The 22,868-nt window shown below is 37.6% G+C and overlaps 1 protein-coding gene across 1 annotated transcript in view; it reads right to left on the bottom strand.

Annotated features, from left to right (window-relative positions):
- Positions 1-1,172: 1,172 nt before the first annotated feature.
- Positions 1,173-22,868, bottom strand: part of LRRC1 (leucine rich repeat containing 1) — a 183,696-nt gene continuing 162,000 nt past the window's right edge. The window contains exons 12-14 of the mRNA XM_056818409.1: positions 9,069-9,241; positions 6,225-6,361; positions 1,173-3,548 (exon numbers count right to left, since the gene is read on the bottom strand). Coding sequence (XP_056674387.1) covers positions 3,390-3,548; positions 6,225-6,361; positions 9,069-9,241 — 469 coding nt within the window. The 3' untranslated portion in view covers positions 1,173-3,389. The remainder of the gene's footprint in view (positions 3,549-6,224; positions 6,362-9,068; positions 9,242-22,868) is intronic.

The following is a 22,868-nucleotide window of genomic DNA, read 5'->3' as shown; positions in this document are numbered from 1 at the left end:
CTTGACAGAGGGAACCAGACAAAATAAAAAGTTTAGAGCTATGTAGCATGCCTCTGAATGTTCCAGTATGAAAACAATTAAACCATGTGGGTCTAGGGCAAACATGCCATTGGCTTCCAGTTTACTTTACTGGCCCCATTTCCACTAATAATTTTTACTTATTTTCTCATCTAATGCATGGGGTTCTATGAACTTAAAAAAAAAGTATTTTTATAACTATCTTTGAAAATAATTCATTTTTTTTTGTAAACCTATATATTTTATCCATTAAGATCATTCTGAAGAGTCAACTACAGGCTTTACTGGATTGCCAAAGGGCTCCATAACATCTCCTCCCAAAAGCTTAAGAACACCCACTCCAATGTTTATAGTTCTATTTCCTTAGGTGGTTTGTTTGTTTGGGATGCTATTTCCTTCCATGTAAATGGGGGATAAAGATAAGAAGGGTGAACAGATATGGCAATGTTAGCCTCTTTTCTGGCTGCTCACATCTTTCACCTATACAAAACCAGGAAGTATATTAGGCCACATATTATGCTGTTCCTCTTCCCGTAGGAAATGCTAAAGAGACAAAATGATGCCACTAAAACTGTTGAGTAACAGTCTGAACTAATAAAAGGCTAGGAATCTTTGGCATTTGAATCAAACCAAGCAAAAATCACCAGTTCTCAATCCTGCCATATGTCCTTAAGATTTACTATCTACTATATATCATCCTAGCAAGAGTACTTTACTTATTGGAATTTCCTAGTTGATTACTGTATATTCCATTTTAGGGTTTTTTGGTTTTTTTTAAGAATTGTTGCCTTTTAAAAAAACTCTTAATTTCTGTCTTAGAATCAATTCTAAATATTGGTTCCAAGGCAGAAAAGCAGCAAGGGCTAGGCAACTGGGGTTAAATGACTTGCCCAGGGTCGTGCAGTTAGAAAAGGCATGAGGCCAGTTTTTAATCCATGTGTAATGTAATCCTACACATGCCCCCTTTTAAAATTGCCCTAAGGGCTTCCAGCTCCTCTCTACATAGATAGTTATAGTCACAAACCAACCAAGTCGTTACCTTTGTAGATTTGGTCTTTTTCCTCCTAGCAGGAAACTGTCCAAAAAAGTTTAAATATAAATGGAATAGAAGGATCTCATCCTTCTCTAGTCTACTGTAGCCATGACCCAATGAGTAATAAAGAGTAGAGGATTTTTATTTAAAAAACAAAACAAACAAAATGGCTTTGGAATCAAAAGGATTTTTCTTTTTAAATAAATTGATCGGCTGATGAAAAACAACATGCTTATGACATCACTCCCACAGATTTTTTAACTGCATAAGCCAAAATACAAGCTGTCTCCTTGCATTTGATCAAAAGTTTCTATTCATCCACTGAAAACAAGAGTGGAAACAAGTAGAGCATGACATGGTACAACACAGCACTGCAGAAGCACCAAACCTTTTCCAAGAGTAGGCTGCAGAAATGGCTTGGAACCTCTTTGCCAGAGTACATGCAATTCAATAAATACCTAGTTGTTGTTGCTTTTTAAGACCTTTATAAAGACAGATTAAATAATAAGGAAATTTATAGTAGTAGAAACGTATTATTTAATTTGATTAGTTAGAACAAGATTGGTAAAGAATCCAAGATTAGAATGGTTCTCCTCGTGGGTCAGTGAGTCCAACAGAAAGCTGAAGTCAAATGTGAGCATTAACTGATCTGACCGACTGAGAGTAATAATGCAGCTCCCAAAGGTGCCTAAACTTAAAACCAACACATGTCTTGGGTAATGAAAATGACTCATTATAAGAGCAAAACCAAATAAATCTTTAAGAAATGCAGCTCACTAAAAAAATACACCTGGATACATTCATGCTAAAAAAAAAGTCTTGGATGCCACTGTCCAGGGTGAGTTGACTTCATTAGGGAGATAATTTGATTCCACTGATGTCTTTTAGTCAGTTGGCAGCATTCATTTCCACCTTAACTGTAGTCCATAATATTTGCCCTTTTCTCTCCCCCCCATAAAAATAACATGTCTTTCAGTTCTTTCAAAAGGCTATGATTTTATCAAAGCGAGTGATGTACATCACAACCTCTTGTCATAAACCATGTTATAAATGGTGGTGGCTTAAAATATTCATCACTTTTACACAATCTCTTGCAGAAATTAACAGACAAAAGCACACACACACACATGCACACACATCCCTTCCCTGTGTCTACCTGCCCCAAAATACAACTGGCTACTTTATTCAACATCTTTTAGAGCATTTTGTTACCTTTCCCAACAAACTATTTTCGAATTAAATTGCACTCATAATGACACCAATGTTGCTCTGGTATAGTTATAAGATTTCTGCTTTATTATGGTTTTATATCTGGATATAAAACCTCTAAAGCCGTTTTCAATAGCATCATGCTTTCCTCTGTGGTACATTTACTTGTTCTCCTAATGTACTCTGAACCAATCTCCTACTGTGCTTCCTGTTCCATTCTCGTTTACAAATGGCACAAGCCTCACCAGCAAGGGCAACCTCATTGCATTTGAACAATTAAGACACTGTCTTTGTAAAAAGTTTTAAAGTGTAAGTAATCAAACAGTAGAAGCTTAGACCTGCAGGTTCATCTCTCAGGTAATCAAGCAGATATGATTTCTAAGTCAAGAGTCCCTCTTGATAACTTCCTACCCTCTTGTTGGTTAAAAAAACAAACAAACAATTTAAGAGAAAATATGGCTAAAAAAGTGCATCCCCCTATCCTAATTTCTCCGCTTAGGGATGGATGCCACTGTTTAGGATGACATACAACAGGACACACATTAAGGCACAACTGGGTGGTACAAATACAAATGAATACTTCAGGACTGTCTTTCCCTCCCCACCCTACCCCACAAATAGTAAAATATGTACCGTTTTCCAGATAAAACAACAAAAAAGAAATACATAATTTTCTTATGAAATGTCTATACAAAATTTTAAAATTTACACCATCTGAGCTGCCAAAAAATGTTTAAAAAAGTATCTTTTTTTTTTCACATAAAACTATATCTTTCATCAGTAGGTCCAAGTATACCTGGGTCTAAAAGATCCCAGCACTGTGGGGGAGAGGGTCAAAATCCCTCCTTCCCCCAACATAGGACAACAATGACAGGTGAAGTTGTACAGTAGTGTATTCTACTCATTAAAAGTGACCAAAAATCCATTAAAAATATATTATCTGGAGATTACTGGTGCCACAACTGGTTAGTATAAGGCACTTCCTTCGAGACAGCAGCACCCTCCACTAGGCGGTAAAAGGAGATGATGGGTCAGGATCTGGTTAAGACAAAGGGCTGGATGAGATTCCTTGGAAGACAGGACCATTTCGACAGCAGGGGAAGACACAGGAGGTAAAAACTTGGAGGCTTTACACAGAAGTGGTCACTCTGTCAAAGGTATTATTGACCTCATTTTTGTTCGAATCCAGTCCTTTTGCAGCATTCATGTCATTCCGTAAATTCTCCACTGTCTTTTTCATACTCTTTAACTCTCCTGGGTGTGGAGTGGCTCGCCTTAGAAGTGTTCTCTGAAAAAACAAACAGCAGTATAAGTGTTTTTATTTCATTTTCTTAAAATGTCTTTATTTATTTTTCTTAAAAAAAAATAAAAGGAGGGCACAGGCTTTGGGGGCCTTTGCAACTGAGTATTGTCAAAATTCAAAAGAATGACAAAATAATGAAAACTGAACACCATAAAATTATAATGGTCAAGACCGGCCTTAAAAAATTAGACTAAAGGGTATCTCCCAGTCTTCTTTGCAAAGGAAAAGGGAACATGGAACACTGTATATAGTACTATATTTTTTTCCCAAGTGCTGGTTAATTTTGCTAAACTTTTCTCTCCCTCCTTTTTAATTTAATTCTTTGCTAAAATGGGTAGCTCACGAGGAGGGGGAGTGGGAAGGTAGACAGAGGGGAATCTAGTTGCTAGAAAAACAAAAGACATCCATTACTTTCTTTTTTAAACATCAAGTATCACTTTCTTGGGAATAGTATTTAAGAGTGAACCGAAATGCAGCCCTATTGTACCCAAGCCTCAATGATTTGCACTTACTATCAATAACTTTTCTAATAATTAATGGAAGCTCAAGAGTAGGAATGTGGACCAGTCAGTTAAGAAAGGTTTACTATGAGGAAAAAAGAGATGCTAAAAAAGTAACTAGTGTGAAGGGGAGAAAAAAGCAGTAGAGTAAAATATCAAATACAGTGGATGCTCAAATATATGTGCTAAACAAAATTTTAAAAGTGGAAAAAGACATTTTCTCAATAAAATCATTGACTGAGATAGAGAGATGGGGAAAGAGTGTGAAAAGAATTCTTTAGGGGAGAAAATACTTCTAAATTAAAATTATGGTATTTTATGGGGCCGGACCTCTCATCTTTAGACTTTTGGCAAGGGAAGAAAATTAATTTTTGTATATTGTCAATTGTATTTTCTTTTTCAGAATTAATGTAAGCTTGTGTACTGGATTAATTAAGAGTAAGAAAACATCTACACTTATGAAACTGGAAGTTGAGAATAATAGCCAGATAGATGGAGGCTAGACCTGTAATTTCATTGATGTAAGGATAATCTTCCGACCCATACCAGTTGGTGCTTTCTTTATAATTGTCAGAGAGCTCTCTGGAGCAGACAGAGGCTAAGTGATTTGGCCATTCATTCAACCAATACGTATCGGAGGTGGTATTTGAACCCTTGTACTCTTGGCCTTGAAGTAAACTTCCTATTCACTCTGCCACAATGCCTTCAAACAACCAGAGGATATTAAAGTAGCACTGAAGGGGCCTTTTAGAAAAGGAGATGCCATTAATAAAACAATTACTTTAAACCTAGACAGTCATAAGATAAAGAGAACCTATTAATGGATTATTTTCTTTTGGGTGTTATCTCATTTTTTGCTGAATTTATGGTCTTCATTTTGTAATAAAGAACATGAGCATCATCAAAAAAGAACGAAAAAACTGTCACTCTCCTTCTGTGGGACTCTAAATACTCTAAGACAGCTAGGTAGAGGGAATAAAAGTCTGTAGTTAGGAAGACCACTCACTAGCAATGGGACTTTAGGCAAGTCACTTAACCACTGTCTACCTCAGTTTCCTCAACTGTAAAATGGGGATAATAACAGCACCTACCCTGTAGGATTGAGAAGATTGAATGAGAAAGTATCTATAAAGTACTTAGCATAGTGCTAGATACCCTAGAAGATGCTACATTTTATTATAATATTTATTCCCTTCTCATCTCCCACAGAACATTGTTCCTTCAAAGCCAACCTATGCTAATGACTCTCAAAAGGTGATTTCATTCAGATAGCATAAATATAGGTAACTGGAGCTTTTGAATGGTTTATTTATTCTACTAAAAAGTTTGTGTAAAATTTAAATGACTATCCAATAACTCCAAATATTATATTTTATAAGACTTATTAGAAATCACTTGAGTAGAAGAAATTAAAGAACCAAAGTATAAAAGCCTAATGTAAAACCACATGGGTAAAATTCTCCTGCCTGGCTCGCCCCCAACCTCCACAAACTGTATTCCCAGTAAAAGAGAGCAAGAGGGAGGAGCTACACAAAACTTATATCTTCCCTACTTAGTACATAATGGAGATATATGCAACTGGGATGCTGGGAAAGAGAGTCCCTGGGTAAAGAATTCTAATGACATATTTGTAGGGTGCCAATTTTGTCATAATTATGAATACTCCACAGGATAGCCAAGGTAAATTGGTTGCAGAATAGAGGGAAAGGCACTTGGTGTAATAGGAGGCAAGATTAATGGAATGAGACTGAACTCACTCAAGATGGTCTACACTGCAGTGAGAACTCATAATTTGTTAGGAAATGGAGAGGAAATCCTAACCAAATAGGTTCTAAGAAAAAGAAGGCTGAAATAAGCAAAAAAATATAAATGAAAAATAAATCCTTAACCTGAAATTCTTTTTTTAATAGAATACATAGCCTTATTTACCACTTTGCAAAGCAGCATTGCTGTGTTGAGAATAGAAATATCAAAATACATCACAAAAAAATGATAGATTGTTGCTGTACCCTAAAAATAATTGCCAACTCCCAGAGAGGAAAGATATTGTTTTAAAATAAATAAATAAAATTAAATAAAAGGAAATGGCTGATTAGCCACTTAGCATCCATCTTTGAGCTTCCTCATGTACCTAGAAATATGGTTCATTTAAAGAACATACCATTTCATTATCTTCTTCATCCCTCTCATCTTCCAAAAATCGGATTGCACTGACTCTGTTGACTGCCCGCTCATTCCATGCTTCATCTGACATTTCATTGACTAAGCTTTCCAGGGCCCCACAGCGGGGCAAGTTCTCTGTAGGGATGACAAAAGAACAGATTAAACCAAAAGTGTGTCAACTCAGGTAGCCATTGCCTTCTGTGAAAGGGAATTTTTATTCCCTTTGACTATTTTCAGTTAATCAATCAAGAACTTAAACTACTTAACACTTTGTAAGCCATTAACTAAGAAAGTTCACACTCCCAAAGACCACAAGCACTGTCCCCACTTGGGCAGTGCTAGGCAAATTGGGAGGCTGTGATTGGTTCCTGTGAAATGGAAGAGATACAGGAAGTGATGTGGAGAAACTGCCCAAGGACTCCTGAGGATGCATTTTTAGCTGAAGAGGAGGCTTTTTCTGTGATTCATTCTGCGAGGCTCTTTACAAAGATGCATTCGGCATTGGTGAGTCAGGCTGAAGAAGCATTTTGTGCTGCATAGAATTGGTGGAGTAAATCAAGCTGAAGGAAGAGGCTTATGCTGTGGAGATCCTTGTTGAAGAAGCTGCCAGACTTCCACATGGAGATCAAATGAGCTACATTTCTTTGCATAGGACCTCTCAGGTGGTAGGCTAGGAAATATTTTCTACTTCCCTCATACATTTCCCTCCTTTTACTATATTTATATTAAATTAAATTATTAAGAGCTACTAACAAAATTTTGACTTAAGAAGTTAATTTTATATATGGCGACCACAATTCTTTTTTTTAAACATTTTTTTTGTCAAACCAAAATTTTAACTATTATATTTGGCAACCAATTTTTAATTATTACATTTCAAACATTCATTATGTTCTTCATTAGGCTCAACTCAAAAGCCAACCAGTGTATAGGAAAACAGGTTTCAAATCAGTAACTGAGCTGGTGTATAACTCCTGAAAAGGAGGGCAAGGCCCTTGTTTGGCTGTTAAGTTACCACTAGAAAATAAGATCAATTTAGCAGGTATGAACTGGCTCTTCACACTTAAAATTCTATCATATTTATATTTTTATAAAAAGCTTTCCTTACAATATTACTGGGTCTTTGATGTTACAAGGATCTCTGATTTTCTTTATTTTACATATAAAGAATTTTGTTGTTGCATTGTTTTTTCAGTCATGTCTGACTCTTCATGATCCCTTTTGAGATTTTCTTGGCAAAGATACCAGAGTAGTCTGTCATTTTCTTTTCCAGCTGATTTTATGGAAGGGGAAACTGAGGCAAACAGGATTAAGTGATTTGCCCAAAGTCACACAGCTAGTAAATGAATAAAAGGAAACTAAGAGGTTAATTAACTTGTCCAAGGCCAGATGACTATGAAGTATTTCTACAGCTGGAAGTAAGATGCCAACTCATAGAACTAATGAGCTCTTAATTTAGAGGCAGAAGGGACTTTCAAGATCACCAAGTCTGATGCCTTTGTTTTACAGAGGAGGAAACAAAGGCCCATTGATAATAAGTAATTTGCCAAAATTAACAGGTATAATGGAGCAGAATCAAGATCTGAAACCGAGTTTTCTGACTCCTCTAGTATATTATCTACCATACCCCACTGACTCCAAGTCTAGGACAACAAATAATCCATACATCTACACCTATTCACCGAATTCTGTGTTTAATGTCATTCACACCACAGAACTGCCTTAACCACATATAGAATCCTTTTTAGGAATTTCTGTTCAGTGTTCTCTCAGGAAAAATATGTGCTGCTCCAGCTACATATACAGTAGATATTAACTTTTTTTTTTCACAATATGTACTACCTAATTTCTTTCTTCAAAGTTGTTGTTACTGTCTGATACTGGGTCTCCCTGTTTCATTAGGCTGAAAGAACCACCACCCTCTCCTATTTTTAACTTGGACCAATTCTCTTCCCTTTGGTCAACCAGCCAGGCATGAGAGTAGAGCTAGGGCTAAATGTCACTGTCCATGGCAACTCAGAACTGCCGAGTTCAAGCAGCCCATTAGCCTCAGTATCCAGGAGCAGAGATTACATATATGTGCCATAGCTTCCAACTCCCTTAAATTTATAAGGCGTCCATATGACTAAGGCGACAAAGGCAAAGTAGATTTTGTGCAAAAATGTTAAAAAAAAAAGATGGTTATGGGAGGTTCCAAATCCCTTTTTAAGTATTTATAGCCTATTACTCCTCTTCTGAACTCAATATTCACATGTTTTTCCCCTATCAAAATCTGCTCACTAGGATTAATTTGTTACCATGTAACTTCTTAAGGAGTCACATTTCTTTTCTTTTAAAAAAATTTTTAATTAAAATTTAAAAATTTAAACTTTAAATTTAAAAAATCATAATTATATAATATATATAATAAATATAGATATATATTTTAAACCCTAACCTTCTGTTTTAGAATCAATACTGCGGGGATTGGTTTCAAGGCAGAAGAATGGTAAGGTTAGGCCACAGGGGTTGAGTGACTTGCCCAGGGTCACACAGATTTGAACACTGGACCTCACATATTTAAACCTGTCTTAATCCACTAAGCCACCTAGCTGCCTCCTCATCACATTTCTTTTAAACTTCAAACCCTAATTCTGGGAATAAAAGGTTTTGGACTCTGAAGAACTTCATGTATTAGCAAGCACATAAGGGATGCACATCAGCGAAGGAGGGGCTCATCCCAAAAGAACACCTGCAATTATTCATCTCACTGGACCTAGATATTGGAAGAGTGCTACAAGATGAAGCAGGATGTTTGGTTATTTCTGTGACAAGGTCGAAATGATGCTTAAATTATATTTACCTGAGCAACTGGGTTCAGAAGGCAGTTGAGGAAGCAAAACACAGGTTAGGATCTTTTCTCCTGTTTCATGGTCTGTGTCAGTCTGGCATGTAAGCAGAGGCTGGGACTGGTTGTCAGACAGCCACAAAGCCTTCAGCTTCAAGTTAGTCAGGGATAAAGGCAGATGCAGTAATCTGGTTGAAAGGAAATATTTAAGTAACGACCTTCAATTTAACAAATTGTTTTAAGAAACTCCTAATTGTTAAATCAAACAAAAACAACCAGAGGGCCGCTTGCCATCAGTTTCCAAAGAATGAGAGGAAGAGACCTTCAAGTCGAGCTTCATTTATAAGCAGTGAAACATAGACAAGAGCATTGGCCCAATTATTTAGGGTTAGTGTCTCCCTAGGTGGTTATCTATGGAAGCTTTTGCTCAACTTCCCACCCACCTCAGAGCTATTTCAAGGCTCAGCAGCAATTCAAGACAAGGGGAAAGAAAAAAAAAGATTTAGTCAGTTTCAGGACAGATATGTCTTGTTTTAGAAGTTGCTAAGGGAAAGCTAAGGAAAGAAGACAATGAAATGGGGGAATGGGCAAATGAGAAAAGGGAAAGAGGAAAGGATGAGTGAAAAGACAGAGAGGAGAGAAATGAAGGGAAAGGGGAGGGGAAGGGATGGAAGAGAAAGAAAAGGATGGGAAAGGAATGGGAAAAGAAAAAGGAAAGAAATGGAATGAGGAAGGAGGTAAGAAGGTAAGAAGGAAAGTTAAGAGAAAGGAGGAGGGGCAAAAGAGAAAAGGGAGGGTTGGGAAGGGAAGGAATATGAAAAAGAGAAGGAAAGGGAAGATTGGAAAAAAGGAAAGACAGGAAAATAATCCCTTTCTCAGCTGTCCTTGTTTACTGCCTGTCTCCCATGCCTGAAAAATTCTCCCTCCTAGATTCTTTCAAGACTCAGCTCCAATCCTGCTCTTAGGACTCCCCAACCCTTTCTATCTTTCTTCCCTCCCTCTGCAATTGCCTCCCCCCTGAGATGATATCTAATTAAAATGTATATATCTTATATAGACATAGTTGTTTGCAAATTGTCTCCTCCATTAAAATGGGAGCAAATTGACAACAAGGATTGTACCCTGCTCTGTATTCCTAACAGTTAGCACAGCTCTTTTGATGTAGCAAACACTTAATAAATGCTTACTGATGAGGATGATGAGAAGAAAAGGGAAGAGAAAGGAGGTAGAAAGGGAAAGAATACAGGAAAAGAAGGGATGGGGTAGAAGGAAAGTCCTAAGTTATTTAGGGGAGTGAATACTGAGAAGGAAATTCCTAATGACAGAATAAGCCTTAGCTGTTTTTCCATAAGTAGCTTCAAGAAGTTTCTGGTCTTTGTCTTCTCACTTCCCTTCCCTAATAGCACCAGGAGAAAAAATATGAAAGGTGATAAAAGGTGATGTAACTGAGCTTCCCTTATTAACTCATGTGGTTCATAAATACTTATTAAAATACATATCTGAATATATACTAAGAGAAAGTTTCCATTAACTACTTGGCTTCACAGTTTCAATTGCCTTTGTTTTAGAATAACCTCTGATAAGATCCTATATCTCATATTTTAGGATACAGTTGACTATACATAGCTGGAACATACACACTTCAAAAATTTAGAGCTGCTAGTGTCTTTAAAGATTTCTTTGATACAAGGGATGATTCCACTAGGAAAAGTCATTGGAGAAGTGACAGTAAAGTTAAAAAAAGAGCAGGAATGAGTTAACTCTTTTATTTTTTAAAATAAAAAAGATGCTCCAGAAAATAAGGGCTACCTGACAATTCTACTTATAACTCTAGCACTTAGCACAATGCTTTGTATATTGTTGTTGTTCAGTTGTGTTCCAACTCTCTGTGACACCATTTGGGGTTTTCTTGGCAAAGACATTAGAGTAGTTTGCCATTTCCTTCTCCAGATCATTTCATAAATGAGGAAGCTAAGGCAAACAGGGTTAAGTGACTTGTTCAGGGTTACACTGCTAGTAAGAATCTGAGTCTTCTAGGCCTTGCACTCTACTGTCCCTCTATTGTCATTAAGAGTGCAGCTTTGAATCATGAGCCCTCACAGTAAAGAAACCAGAGCTCTCTATTCATATAGTGATTTTTTAAAAATAAAATTCTACTCTAGTATTCATTAAAATTATTCTGAATAAAGAAAAACATGAAAAATTTAAGATGTCACTTTGAAGAATAAAAGGGAAAAAGCAGAAATTTAAAAAAAATATTACTTCAAATTAAATGCCTGTTTTAATAGTGATAGTTTCCAAAGGAAAGACTGAACTAGTGATATTTGGATAAGGAGAAAAGCTAGAGATAGTGATAAGTAGATTTTAAAAGAAAAAATTATAATGTCCAAACGAATTTCTATAATATTTTAAGAAAAAGTGTCTAAGATATTATATATATATATATATATATGTTTATGGATTAACTTAAGCCATTTCTAATCAATCCAGTAATTTATTTAAATATCTTCCTTTTAAAAAAGTACAAACACTTAAAGTACTTTAAAAACTTTCCTTGTTTTGTTCAGTAAGAAGGAACAGTTATTTTTGGTGCCAATTACTATTTTGTACAATTGTTCTTTGTTAGGCTTTAGTTGTACACTAAACAGAAGGTCTATTATATCCTATCACTTTCCAGATTGCCGAAAATGACAAGATATAAGGAAAAAAGAACAATTTCCATCTCTTTGACTATTTTAATTATAAAAAACCTAAATATCTACTTTCATATTAAACGGATAAAAATTAAGCAGTTTAATGGAATTGTGATCTTAATGATATGGATGCTGACTCTAAAAGATAACAGAAGACAGCACCCATATCTGCTCATCTTATGCAACTCTTGCCCATGCCCTTCCAAAGATCATCCATAAGTGATTTATCTAGTTGACACTCTGGAGGTCTTTCTCTAGGAATTCTGATAATCTATGGGCATCATACAGCATTTTAGCTATTTACCTCTTGCAACTGGCCATTTCCTTGCTAATCTCCTTTATATCACTTCTTTCATGAAACATTGGTAATAAACTAGACTTAAATCTACCATGTGTCTCTTTTTGGGGGGACAACTACAATTTTTGACTCTTTGGAGACTACAGTGTCCAATCATTTGTGGTAATACAGCATCATTAGAATACTAGTGCTTAAGTAAGGTAAGCTTGTCTATTGGAAAAATTTAGGATTACTGATAGCATTATCAGCCAGCTCTCATCTTCCTGGTCTTAGCTCATGGCCCATCTGCAATGTTCATCCAAAATGGATATAGCAATAAAGTCAATAGATCATTTAGATACATGCCATAGCCTAGACAATAGGCATTCTTCATTCATTTGGTATTTCCTAATGGAATGTTAGATTGGACTCTTTTGAATAGTCTTGAATTTCATTGTTGTTCAGTTGAGTTTGGGTCTTTGTGACTCCTTCTGGCGTTTTCTTGGCCAAAATACTAGAATGGTTTGCCATTTCCTTCTCCAGTGGATTAAGGTGTTCAAAGTTTAAGTGACTTGGCCAGGGTCATGTAGCTAATAGGTGTCTGAGATCAAATTTGAATTCGAGTCTTTCTGACTTCTGGTCCAGTGCTTCTTCCACTGTACCAAACAGATGCCTCCAAGGCCAACAGAGGTTGAGTGATTTGCCCAGGATAACACAGCTAGAGAGTGTCTGAGATAGGTCTTCCTGACTTCAGGGTCAGTGCTCTCTCTACAGAGTCATCTAGCTGTTGAATTTCCTTAGGGAGATATTATAGCACTATAGGCTTGATGGAATCAGAACATAATTCTCAGAAGTAAGGATGTCAAAGTCATATCAAACTTTCTGGCTGAACTAGTAAAACTCCCTAGTGTAGGCTGAACTAGTAAAAAGTAATTGGGAAATATAACATAAATATAATAATAATAATATAAATATCACATAGATGATGTTCATCAGTAGTTTCCTAAATCAATATGTGTTATGTAGAGATCCCTTTTATTTGAATTTGACTTCATTGATCTAAGGGGAATGAATTTCTTATCTACTCAAAATCCACTTGGGGCAGTCTCCTCAAAAGAGCCAAACATCTTTAATGAATATCTATTTGGAATGAAATGGAAAAAAACATTTATTAAGTACTTACAATGTGCCAGGCACTGTGTTAAGCACTTTACAAATATTATCTATTTTTATTTCTGCTTCATCCCTTGTTGTCTGACTAATAATCAGAGGGTTGATAAACAAGGAAACTTCAAGATCTCAGGATGTGCTCTGAGATGCACTTTGCTGGAGAAACTTGAGGGCTGTAATTTTATTCTTCCAAATAAGTGGTGAGATTTTTTTTAAATCAACAATTAAAAAAAAGAAAACTTGTATTCTCTAACTTTTCAGACAACTTAAGATGTCTTAAGATGTGATAAATTACAGATAGTACTTTGTAAAATCTTGGGTTGCCAGTCACCTTTCTTTCATTGGTTCCAGCAGTTTTCTCCATCTTTTGGTCTTTCTTGATGCAGTTGCCTTCATTAGAAAATGGAGTTACCTCAAAATGATGTAATTTATTTTTTTATTTTCCATTTTTATGAGTTGATTGTTTGCCTGAATAAATGAGGTTGAGCTGTTCTAACTGTACTACAGAATCACCTTTCAAATTTTCATTCTTTTTACTGGTATGGTTCAGATGTTTTACCTTTGTTCTAATGAGTCAATGATATGAAAAAAGCTGACTCAGAAATGACTCCTCCATCAATTGCCTCTCATTTCCTGTCTGTCAAGACAATGCATTTCTCTCTCCTTCCTTCCTTCCTTCCTTCCTTCCTTCCTTCCTTCCTTCCTTCCTTCCTTCCTTCCTTCCTTCCTTCCTTCCTTCCTTCCTTCCTTCCTTTCCTTCCTTTCCTTCCTTCCTTCCTTTCCTTCCTTCCTTCCTTCCTTCCTTCCTTTCTTTCTCTTTCTTTCTTTTAAAAGTTCTTTCTTATTTGATTTCAACTCTCTCCTGGAAGAAAATATTCATCATCTGTGGAAGTGTCTCCTAGGCTATCAGCATTTGGCCTCTTTTCCCCCTTAATTCTGAACCATAACATTCCAACATGGTATGAATGATTCCTGCCACCTGATAGCATCAGGAAGCAAATAATGCCTTGGTTTGAGGAATATTATTATTATAATTATTACTTTTCATCGTAGACCAAGTCTCCTTCTTTCATCCAGACTCGAAGTGCAGTGGCACTCAATTGCCTAAATGTCCTGTAGCTCAGAACTCCAGAGCTCAAGCGATCCACCAGCCTTTGCCAATCTGGTAACAGTTATTACCATCATGCCTGGCAATGCTTGGTCTGAGGTTATATTCAAAGTAGTTAGTCCTTTGGCTTATGTACATCATAAGAACTTCAAGGAGAAATGACCAAAGAGTCAATGAAACAATGCTCTAAGGAATTATAGGGTGTAGCTAGGTGGCACTGTGGATAGAGCCTGGGGTCAGGAGAACCTGGGTTCAAATTTGGCCTCAGGCATTTTCTAACTAAATGACTGTGGGCAAGTCACTTAACCCTTAACCTTTGTCTTTGAATTGTTCCTTTTTTTCCAATTTTATTTATTTAAGTATTTTTCCAAGGTTCTATGATTCTCTTCCCTCCCTCCCCTCTTCAGGAGCTGACAAGCAAGTATCAATTTGAGTTGTTCCTAAAACAGCAAGTAAGGGTTTAAAAAAAAAAAGGATGCTAGATCTAGAATTGGAAGGGGCCTCAAAGACCATATATTCCAATTTCATTTTACAAATAAGGAAACTGAGGCCCAGGGTAATTAAGCAGTTTGCTTAATATCACAAAAGTAGTAAGCATCAGAGTTGAGACTAGAACTCAGAATGTTTGACTTAAAAAACAAAATTCTCACCACTGTATCAAGCTGTTACCCTTAAGCATACAAGTGAAATCACTCCTTACATTTCTTATTTGCTTAGTCACAATTTCCTTGTGGTTTCATTTATAATGAAAAGGTCATTATTGTTATGATTTCATTTATCCAGTAATATGTGAATTAGTTGGTCACTGAACACTTAAAGAGTGCCAATAATTGATAGCTCCAAAAAGCATTTATGAAGCACCTTCTGTATACCAGGAGCCCTGTTAAGTGCTAAGGATAAAAAGACAAAATTGAAACAGTCCTTGCCTTCAGGAAGTTTACATTTTAATGGGGAAGAGTTAAATGAATGCTGACACACACAATATAAAGGCTGTATTATTCTTTCTACTTTATATTCCCATTTCTGACACTAATACTCACCTACCAGTAATAAGACTCTCTCTACCTATCTAGGCTGGTCTTCAAAAAACAGATATACTTTGTGGTCAAGGCCATTCCAGCTTGGCAAACAAGCTCGTGTTTTCTTGGATTAGACCTCAAGAATCCAGGAAAAATCTGGTATCATTTCCATCCACAATGAGGCACCAGAGCAGGATTTTGGTAGGAAAAATATATAATTTGAAGAAGAGAAAACGATGTCAAACTAGTCCATAACTTTCTAGATTAGCTAAGAAGAAACTCTGCCTTTCCATCTCCATACTCCCAAACAAAAGGCTTAAGAAGAAGACTGGAAAAAAGCTGCTAACTAGTTGTAAGACTGAAAGCCAAGTCCACCAGGAATATGGCAACAGCCTCTCTAGAGAAGTAGCTCTTATAATAATTGGCTAACTCCAGCCTGACACTAATGACTTGGATGAATCACCCACCAGCCCTCCTGCAAAGAATCAGAGTGCCAGCTTGAGCTCAGTTAGAAGAGGGCCAAGTAAACAATACACACAGGCTTATTTGCTAGTATCTTGTGGGCAGAAGAATCCCAGTGGTGGTAGATGGAAAAAGAAAGGCAATGTTCATTGACAGTCTGGGCAGAGGTTTGGTGCTCCTCCCGATTCGCTGTGTGTGGTTTGGGAGGGGGAAAAGGACACAGGACTGTTTCTCATAGGCGTCCCCTCCTTGTTACTACATAGAAAATAGGTCAAGACATCAGTTTTTCTCTATATAATCTATAAACTGTTTTCTATCATATTTTCAGTCCTGTCTTACTCTTCATGGCCCCCTTGTGGGGTTTTCTTGGCAGAGATCTTGGAGTGGTTGGCCATTTCCTTCTCCAGATCATTTTACAGATGAAGAAACTGAGGCAAACAGGGTTAAGTGACTTGCCCAGGGTCACATTAGTAAATGTCTTAAGCTGGATTTGGACACAGGGTCTCTTGACTCCAGGGTTAGCACCCTTATGCCACTTGGTTACCCCTATAAACTAAGAATGATTTGATTTTAAAAGCCCTTTTTTTGGCTTAGAACTGACACCAACTATCAAGTCTGATAGTTGCAAGGCAGAAGAACAGTAAGGGCTAGGTCACTGGGGGGACTTATCCAGGGTCACACAGCTAGGAAATGTCTGGAGCCAGATTTGAACCTTCTACCTCTAGGCCTGGCTCTCCATCCACTGAGCCACTTGAAACAGACATACTTTATATGGTAGACCATGACATCTAGTGGATAAAGGTGAACTTAGAGCTGAGAAGATCTGAGTTCAAAATCTGCCTTATACACATATTGGTCATCTGTTCCTGGGAAGGTCACTTCATTTTTCAGAGCTTTAAAATAGGGGTCAGCAAACTATCTAACTGCCCATTTTTGTTCAGTCCATGAGCTAAAAATGTGTTTTTTTTTATGATTGGAAAAAAACAAAAGAAGAACATTTTGTGACATGAGATTTATATGAAATTCCAATTTTAGTGTCTCAAAGTTGCATTGGAACACAGCCATGGTCATTGGTTTAGGTATTATCTATGGCTGAGTTTGCATGACAACAGCAAAATGAAGTCACTGCAACACAGACCAGGAGTGGTTACAAATCAGTGTGCAGTCCTAACTGAACAGTGTTTGAGCATCACACATTACTCTTGTACTGTGACCTTTTGTTTTATTTTTAGCACCAGTACCTACGTATCAAAACAAAAACTGAAGAAGAGTGAAAAATGGTTTAATTTTGATTTTTTGAGCTCTGGACAAAGACTGAAATTTTTCTGAATGAGAAGAACTGCCTCAACCACTCATTGGTTTTTGAAATTAGCCTTTGCTGCAAACTTGATGATGTTCTTCATGAACACAACCTAAAATTAAAGGCAAAATCGCACTCATATGTGAAACTTAAAAACAATGCTGTTTGAATCACACGTAATATCAAGCTACTTTATACATTTCCATTGCTGTCAGAAGTCAAAACAAGCAGGATTTCTATTCCCAAACAAATCTGAAAAAGATATATTTTCCAAACTCAAACTACAGTACCAGCAGCATTTTTCAGCAAGCACAAAAATAAATTTCCATATTTCAAAAGTTATTTAACTGTGCAATTGAGGAGCTTCTACATAACTTCTGAGGAAGCAAATAATCTGTGTTGTAATGACATGATAAAGAGGCAAATCTTTTTATTTTTAAACCATTACTTTCCATCTTAGAATCAATACTGTGTTCCAAGGCAGAAGAGTGGTAAGGGCTAGGCAATGAGGGTTAAGTGACTTGTCCAGGGTCACAGAGTTAAGGAGTGTCTTGAGGGCAGATTTGAACGGAGGACCTCCTGTCTCTAGGCCTGGCGCTCAGTCCACTGTGCTACCCAGTTGCCCCCAAGAGGCAAATTTCAAGAGAGGAGTTAATAGAGTTCTATAAACACCTTGTAAATGATAAATAAGTACAATTAAAATTGTGAGCTTATGAACAGTATTTAGCAGAACCTATCTATGTGGAAAGGCAGCTAGGTGGTACAGTAGATAGCATACTGGGCCTGGGGCCAGGAGGACCTGAGTTAAAATCCACCCTTAGATATTTATTAGCTCTGTAACCCTGAGCAAGTCACTTATCCCCATTTGCCTCAATTTCCTCATCTATGAAATGAGTTAGAGAAGGGAATGGCAAACACTCCAGCTAGGCCTGGAGTGAGGAACACCTAGGTTCAGATGGGACCTCAAATACTTATTAGTTGAGTTACCCTAGGCAAGTCACTTAACCTTCAGGGTACCCAAAACATTACACTTATTGTAGGGAGGGAGGGAGGGAGGGAGGGAGGGAGGGAGGGAGGGAGGGAGGGAGAGAGAGAGAGAGAGAGAGAGAGAGAGAGAGAGAGAGAGAGAGAGAGAGAGAGAGAGAGGAGAGAGAGAGAGAGAGAGAGAGAGAAGGAAAGAAAGAAAGAAAGAAAGAAAGAAAGAAAGAAAGAAAGAAAGAAAGAAAGAAAGAAAGAAAGAAAGAAAGAAAGAAAGAAAGAAAGAAAGAAAGAAAGAAAGAAAGAAAGAAAGAAAGAAAGAAAGAAAGAAAGAAAGAAAGAAAGAAAGAAAGAAAGAAAGAAAGAGAAAGAAAGAGAGAGAAAGGAAGGAAGGAGGAAAGGAGGGAAGGAAGGAGGGAAGGAAGGAAGGAGGGAAGGAAGGAAGGAAGGAAGGAAGGAAGGAGGGAAGGAAGGAAGGAAGGAAGGAAGGAAGGAAGGAAGGAAGGAAGGAAGGAAGGAAGGAAGGAAGGAAGGAAGGAAGGAAGGAAGGAAGGAAGGAAGGAAGGAAGGAAGGAAGGAAGGAAGGAAGGAAAGATCCAGCTAGGTGGATATAGTGCTGGCTTTGAAATGTAAGAAGACCTAAATTCAAATTTTCCCTCAAACACTTACTAGCTATGTGAATTGAGTCACTTAACTTCTATCTACATCAGTTTCCTTATCTGTAAAACACAGATGATGATAATAATAGCATCCACCCTTCAGGATCAAATCAGATAACTAGGTTATGCAAAAGAAATGGCAAATGAGTTTTGCAAATCTGCAAACAGGGTTGTTGTGGTGAGCAAATTAGATAACCACATATGTAAACCACCTTACAAATCTTAAAGCACTCTATAAATACTAGTTTAGAGCTAAGAGGGATGCTCTCCGCCTGCTGGGTACAGCTAACAAATCAGGGCTTAAATTCCTACCTTCTACTTTATGCTCTGGAATTCTGATTTTATTGGCAGAGGGAACTCTCCGATGAGGAGATTCCTTCTACTGATACAAGCAAGCAACTCTTCTTCAATTGGGTTCATAGGATCATGGATCTGAACCTGGTGAGGCCTTAGAATCCATCTAGTTCAATATCTTTGTTTTATGGCAAAGTGGAAAAAGCAACAGATTTGGGAGTCAGAGGAGCTAGGTTTAAAGCTTGCCTCTGTCAATCTAGACGATTTGGGGCAAATCACTTAAATTCTCTAGCCCTTGTCTGCTTAAAAAATGAGGGAATTGGACTAGACATACTTTAAAGTCCCTCCCAGTTTGGAGTCTATGATCCTATGAATTCAGGCATAGGGTTAAGAGGTAGGATTTGAACCTGGCCTCTCAAGAGGTCAAGTGACTCAGCCAGTAAGTGTCAGGGGTCTTTCTGACTCTACAGCCACTATCCCTCTCACAATTTTGTTTTGTTCTTGTTGTTCATCACTTACTGAGGGGGGAAAAGTGGCCCATTTATTGGCATCCTGACTCAATGCCTCTATTATTCCCTTCCAAATCTGAAACTCTTGGGAGGGAAGTTTCTGGAATCTATGTCACTGGCACTGTCCTCATTGCAATTTCATATTTTTATATGCTTGAGAGAGGACACAGAAATTGCTGGGTGTGCTTCCTAAGACCTCCCATGGTGAAGTATTTCTACAAGCTCATGCATTTTATTAGTTTCTATAGGAGCACATAAAATAAGCTGTAATTAAAAATTTTAATTGCCTCAGATTGTGTTGCTAATGCACAGTGTGAATACAATTGGCTCAGCGGATTGAGAGATATATAACTAAAAGTTTTAACTCATCTTTCCTGGTACCAATCTTTAAATTCTTGTGAAAGCTAGAAACAGAGTTCTATTCATATGCAAACCATTTCTGATAGTGGAAAAGGCTTTCTTTCTGAAAAGAGGTTTGCATAGTCCAGTCTAGGGCCCTGCACAGAAAGCTGGGGCCCAAATTGTTTTGTTTGGACCATGTGGAGTAAGAGGACAGGAAGCTGTTGCTGCCCATTCCAGAAGGGCCCCATCAGATCCTTTGTCCAAGAGTTCAGTACTCCTCAGGAAGGAAGCCAAGTAGTTCTTAGATAATCAAAGACCATTAATGGTGTTGGAGAATTTATCAAATGGAAGGTAAACTGGTATTTTTTTTTGTAGGGGGGGGAAGCATTTTCTTCGCAGCCTCTGAAATGAAATTCATTCCATTAATTTACCTTTAGGTCCTGGGTTAGTTTGCCTTATTTTGTTTAGTTTTGCTGTCTCAAATCCATTAAGGAAAGTGAATCATGTTCAAACACCATCCCTAGAATGACTCTCTTCAGGACCTAAATGGGTTGGACTATTCATTAGCCATGTCAGAAACACCCTAGCAACACTACAACAACGTTGAAAATCAGTCCAGCTTGTTGGTGGTCACTGATTGAAATCATTTACAAGCTCCCAAGCCTACTCCCGCCTAATCTCCCAGCATATTTTATTTCTTCTGGCCTTGGCACAGACCTTGTGATGTTACTCGTAATTGCTTAGTACTCATTCTGAACTCTAAAGCAACGGTTGCATTTACCATTTACCCATGATTTAACTTTAAAATGCTCCCTTAAACTCAGTCAATAAAACCGTATTAAGCTCTGTGGATTTTAAAAGTAATAATCAATAATTATTATATTTTATAAAGTTTTATTAGTAATAACTAAAGTAAAAGAACTACCTAAATCCAGACTGGTCACAAGAGAAGAGAGAGGATAGAATCACAGGAAACTTAAATATAGTCACTTAAACACAGGAAAAGGGAAAGGGATTCTAGGTAATAAAGAAAGGAATTTTGGGTGGAAATGGGAAAGGGGTTCTAGGTAATAAGGAATTTTGGGTGGAAAAGGGAAAGGGATTCTAGGTAATAAGGAAAGGAATTTTGGGTGGAAAAGGGAAAGGGGTTCTAGGTAATAAGGAAAGGAATTTTGGGTGGAAAAGGGAAAGGGATTCTAGGTAATAAGGAAAGGAATTTTAGGTGGAAAAGGAAAAGGGATTCTAGGTAATAAAGAAAGGAATTTTGGGTGGAAATGGGAAAGGGGTTCTAGGTAATAAGGAATTTTGGGTGGAAAAGGGAAAGGGATTCTAGGTAATAAAGAAAGGAATTTTGGGTGGAAATGGGAAAGGGATTCTAGGTAATAAGGAAAGGAATTTTAGGTGGAAAAGGAAAAGGGATTCTAGGTAATAAAGAAAGGAATTTTGGGTGGAAATGGGAAAGGGATTCTAGGTAATAACGAAAGGAATTTTGGTAAGGTAGTTTTTTAGGGGTTCAAGAATTTCTAACTCTACAGCTCCTAACACGTGCCAGGCACTTTGTTAAGAGTTGGGGATACCAAGAAAGATGAACAGGGACCCTGTTCTCAAGAAGATCCCATTCTTCATTGCATGGGTAGGTGAGTGTGAGGAGAGGCTGGGGGAATATTTAGAATGATAAAAAGTCCAGGTGAGCCTGGCCATTCTAAGCTACTTTCAACTCACCAAAGCCCTGGAAGGTGGGAGGTTTGGGTCTGCCAAGGGTTGAAGCTAGGATGTAAGAAATGATGGAATGGAGAGAAAAATTGAATCCCCTCATTTTACAGAAGAAGGAATGAATCCTCATAAAGATGAAGTGTTTTATTCAACACCATGTGGCACGTTAGTGGCCAAACTAGTACTAGGTTTCCTGGTTTTAGGTCACTGTTCTTTTCATCATAGCATACTGTCTCCTTCCCAGGCAGTGTTTTACAATGGGAGTATTTTGCACTTTAATGGGCCCTATTCTGGTCTTGTGAAGAGTATGGATTTTTATACCTTTCTCCACTCAGAGCCAATCTCTCCAATCTTGCAGTGAGGATTGTCTTTGTATTCCGAGAGCCTAGCACAGTACATGGCACGTAGGTTAAAGAACAAACTAGAACTGTGATAGCAATTATATCAGAGGAATTCTAAGATCAGAAAATTCCCTCTACAGATGGCAAAGAGGCACATTCTCTGCAACCTGTGGTCTTAGAGAGTTGACTAAAGCTCTAAGAGGTTGTGCGAGATGCCCAGGATCATATATATAGGCACACAGTAGGAGTTTGTTCACTGATGCATGGATATAAAGACCTCACTATGGGCTCTCCATAATCTGTCCAGGTCTGTCCTGCCCTATTTTCTATAAAAGGAGAAAGGAATTAATAGGGAAGTCAAAAAAGATGAATATATAGAATGAGATGAACAATTATAATTTTTTTAAACTTTTCTTTAAACTTTTAAACTTTTGCTTGATGTCTTAGTAACAACTCTAAAGACTGAAGGGTAAAGTGAGGCAAATGGGGTTAAATGACTTGCCCAGGGTCACAGAGCAAGCTAACATCTGAGGCTAGGTCCTCCCGACTCCAGGCGCTCAGTGCCACCTCCCTGTCCCAATTTTCTTTTTAAACCAGTCCTGGGATTTCATCAGGAAGGGAACCTCCAGGAAATTCCTTCTATCAATGCAAACCTGTATTTGCTCTGAATGTTTTAAAAGGGTCAGCTGGGTAACACTGCAAGGTAAGCTTACAGGGCCATTAGGTGTAAGGAAAGAATGGACCCAAGGCATTCCTGAATCTGAGGCAGGGACTCTTTTTGTATGACTAGTGCTCAGCACAGGGTCTGGCACACAGCACACAGTAAGTACTTAATAAATGTTTATTGAGTGATTACAACCTCTCCAGGCTACCATGCAACTTTTCACTTAGCCTCTTAACTGAAAGTAAGTATTTATGTTATGTGTGTGCCCACATTATACACACACATA

This window comes from Monodelphis domestica, chromosome 2, assembly GCF_027887165.1.
Source record: "Monodelphis domestica isolate mMonDom1 chromosome 2, mMonDom1.pri, whole genome shotgun sequence".
NCBI classification, from domain to species: domain Eukaryota; kingdom Metazoa; phylum Chordata; class Mammalia; order Didelphimorphia; family Didelphidae; genus Monodelphis; species Monodelphis domestica.
The sequence above is the reverse complement of the archived record's forward strand: the minus strand, read 5'-3'. Positions and strand labels throughout refer to the sequence as shown.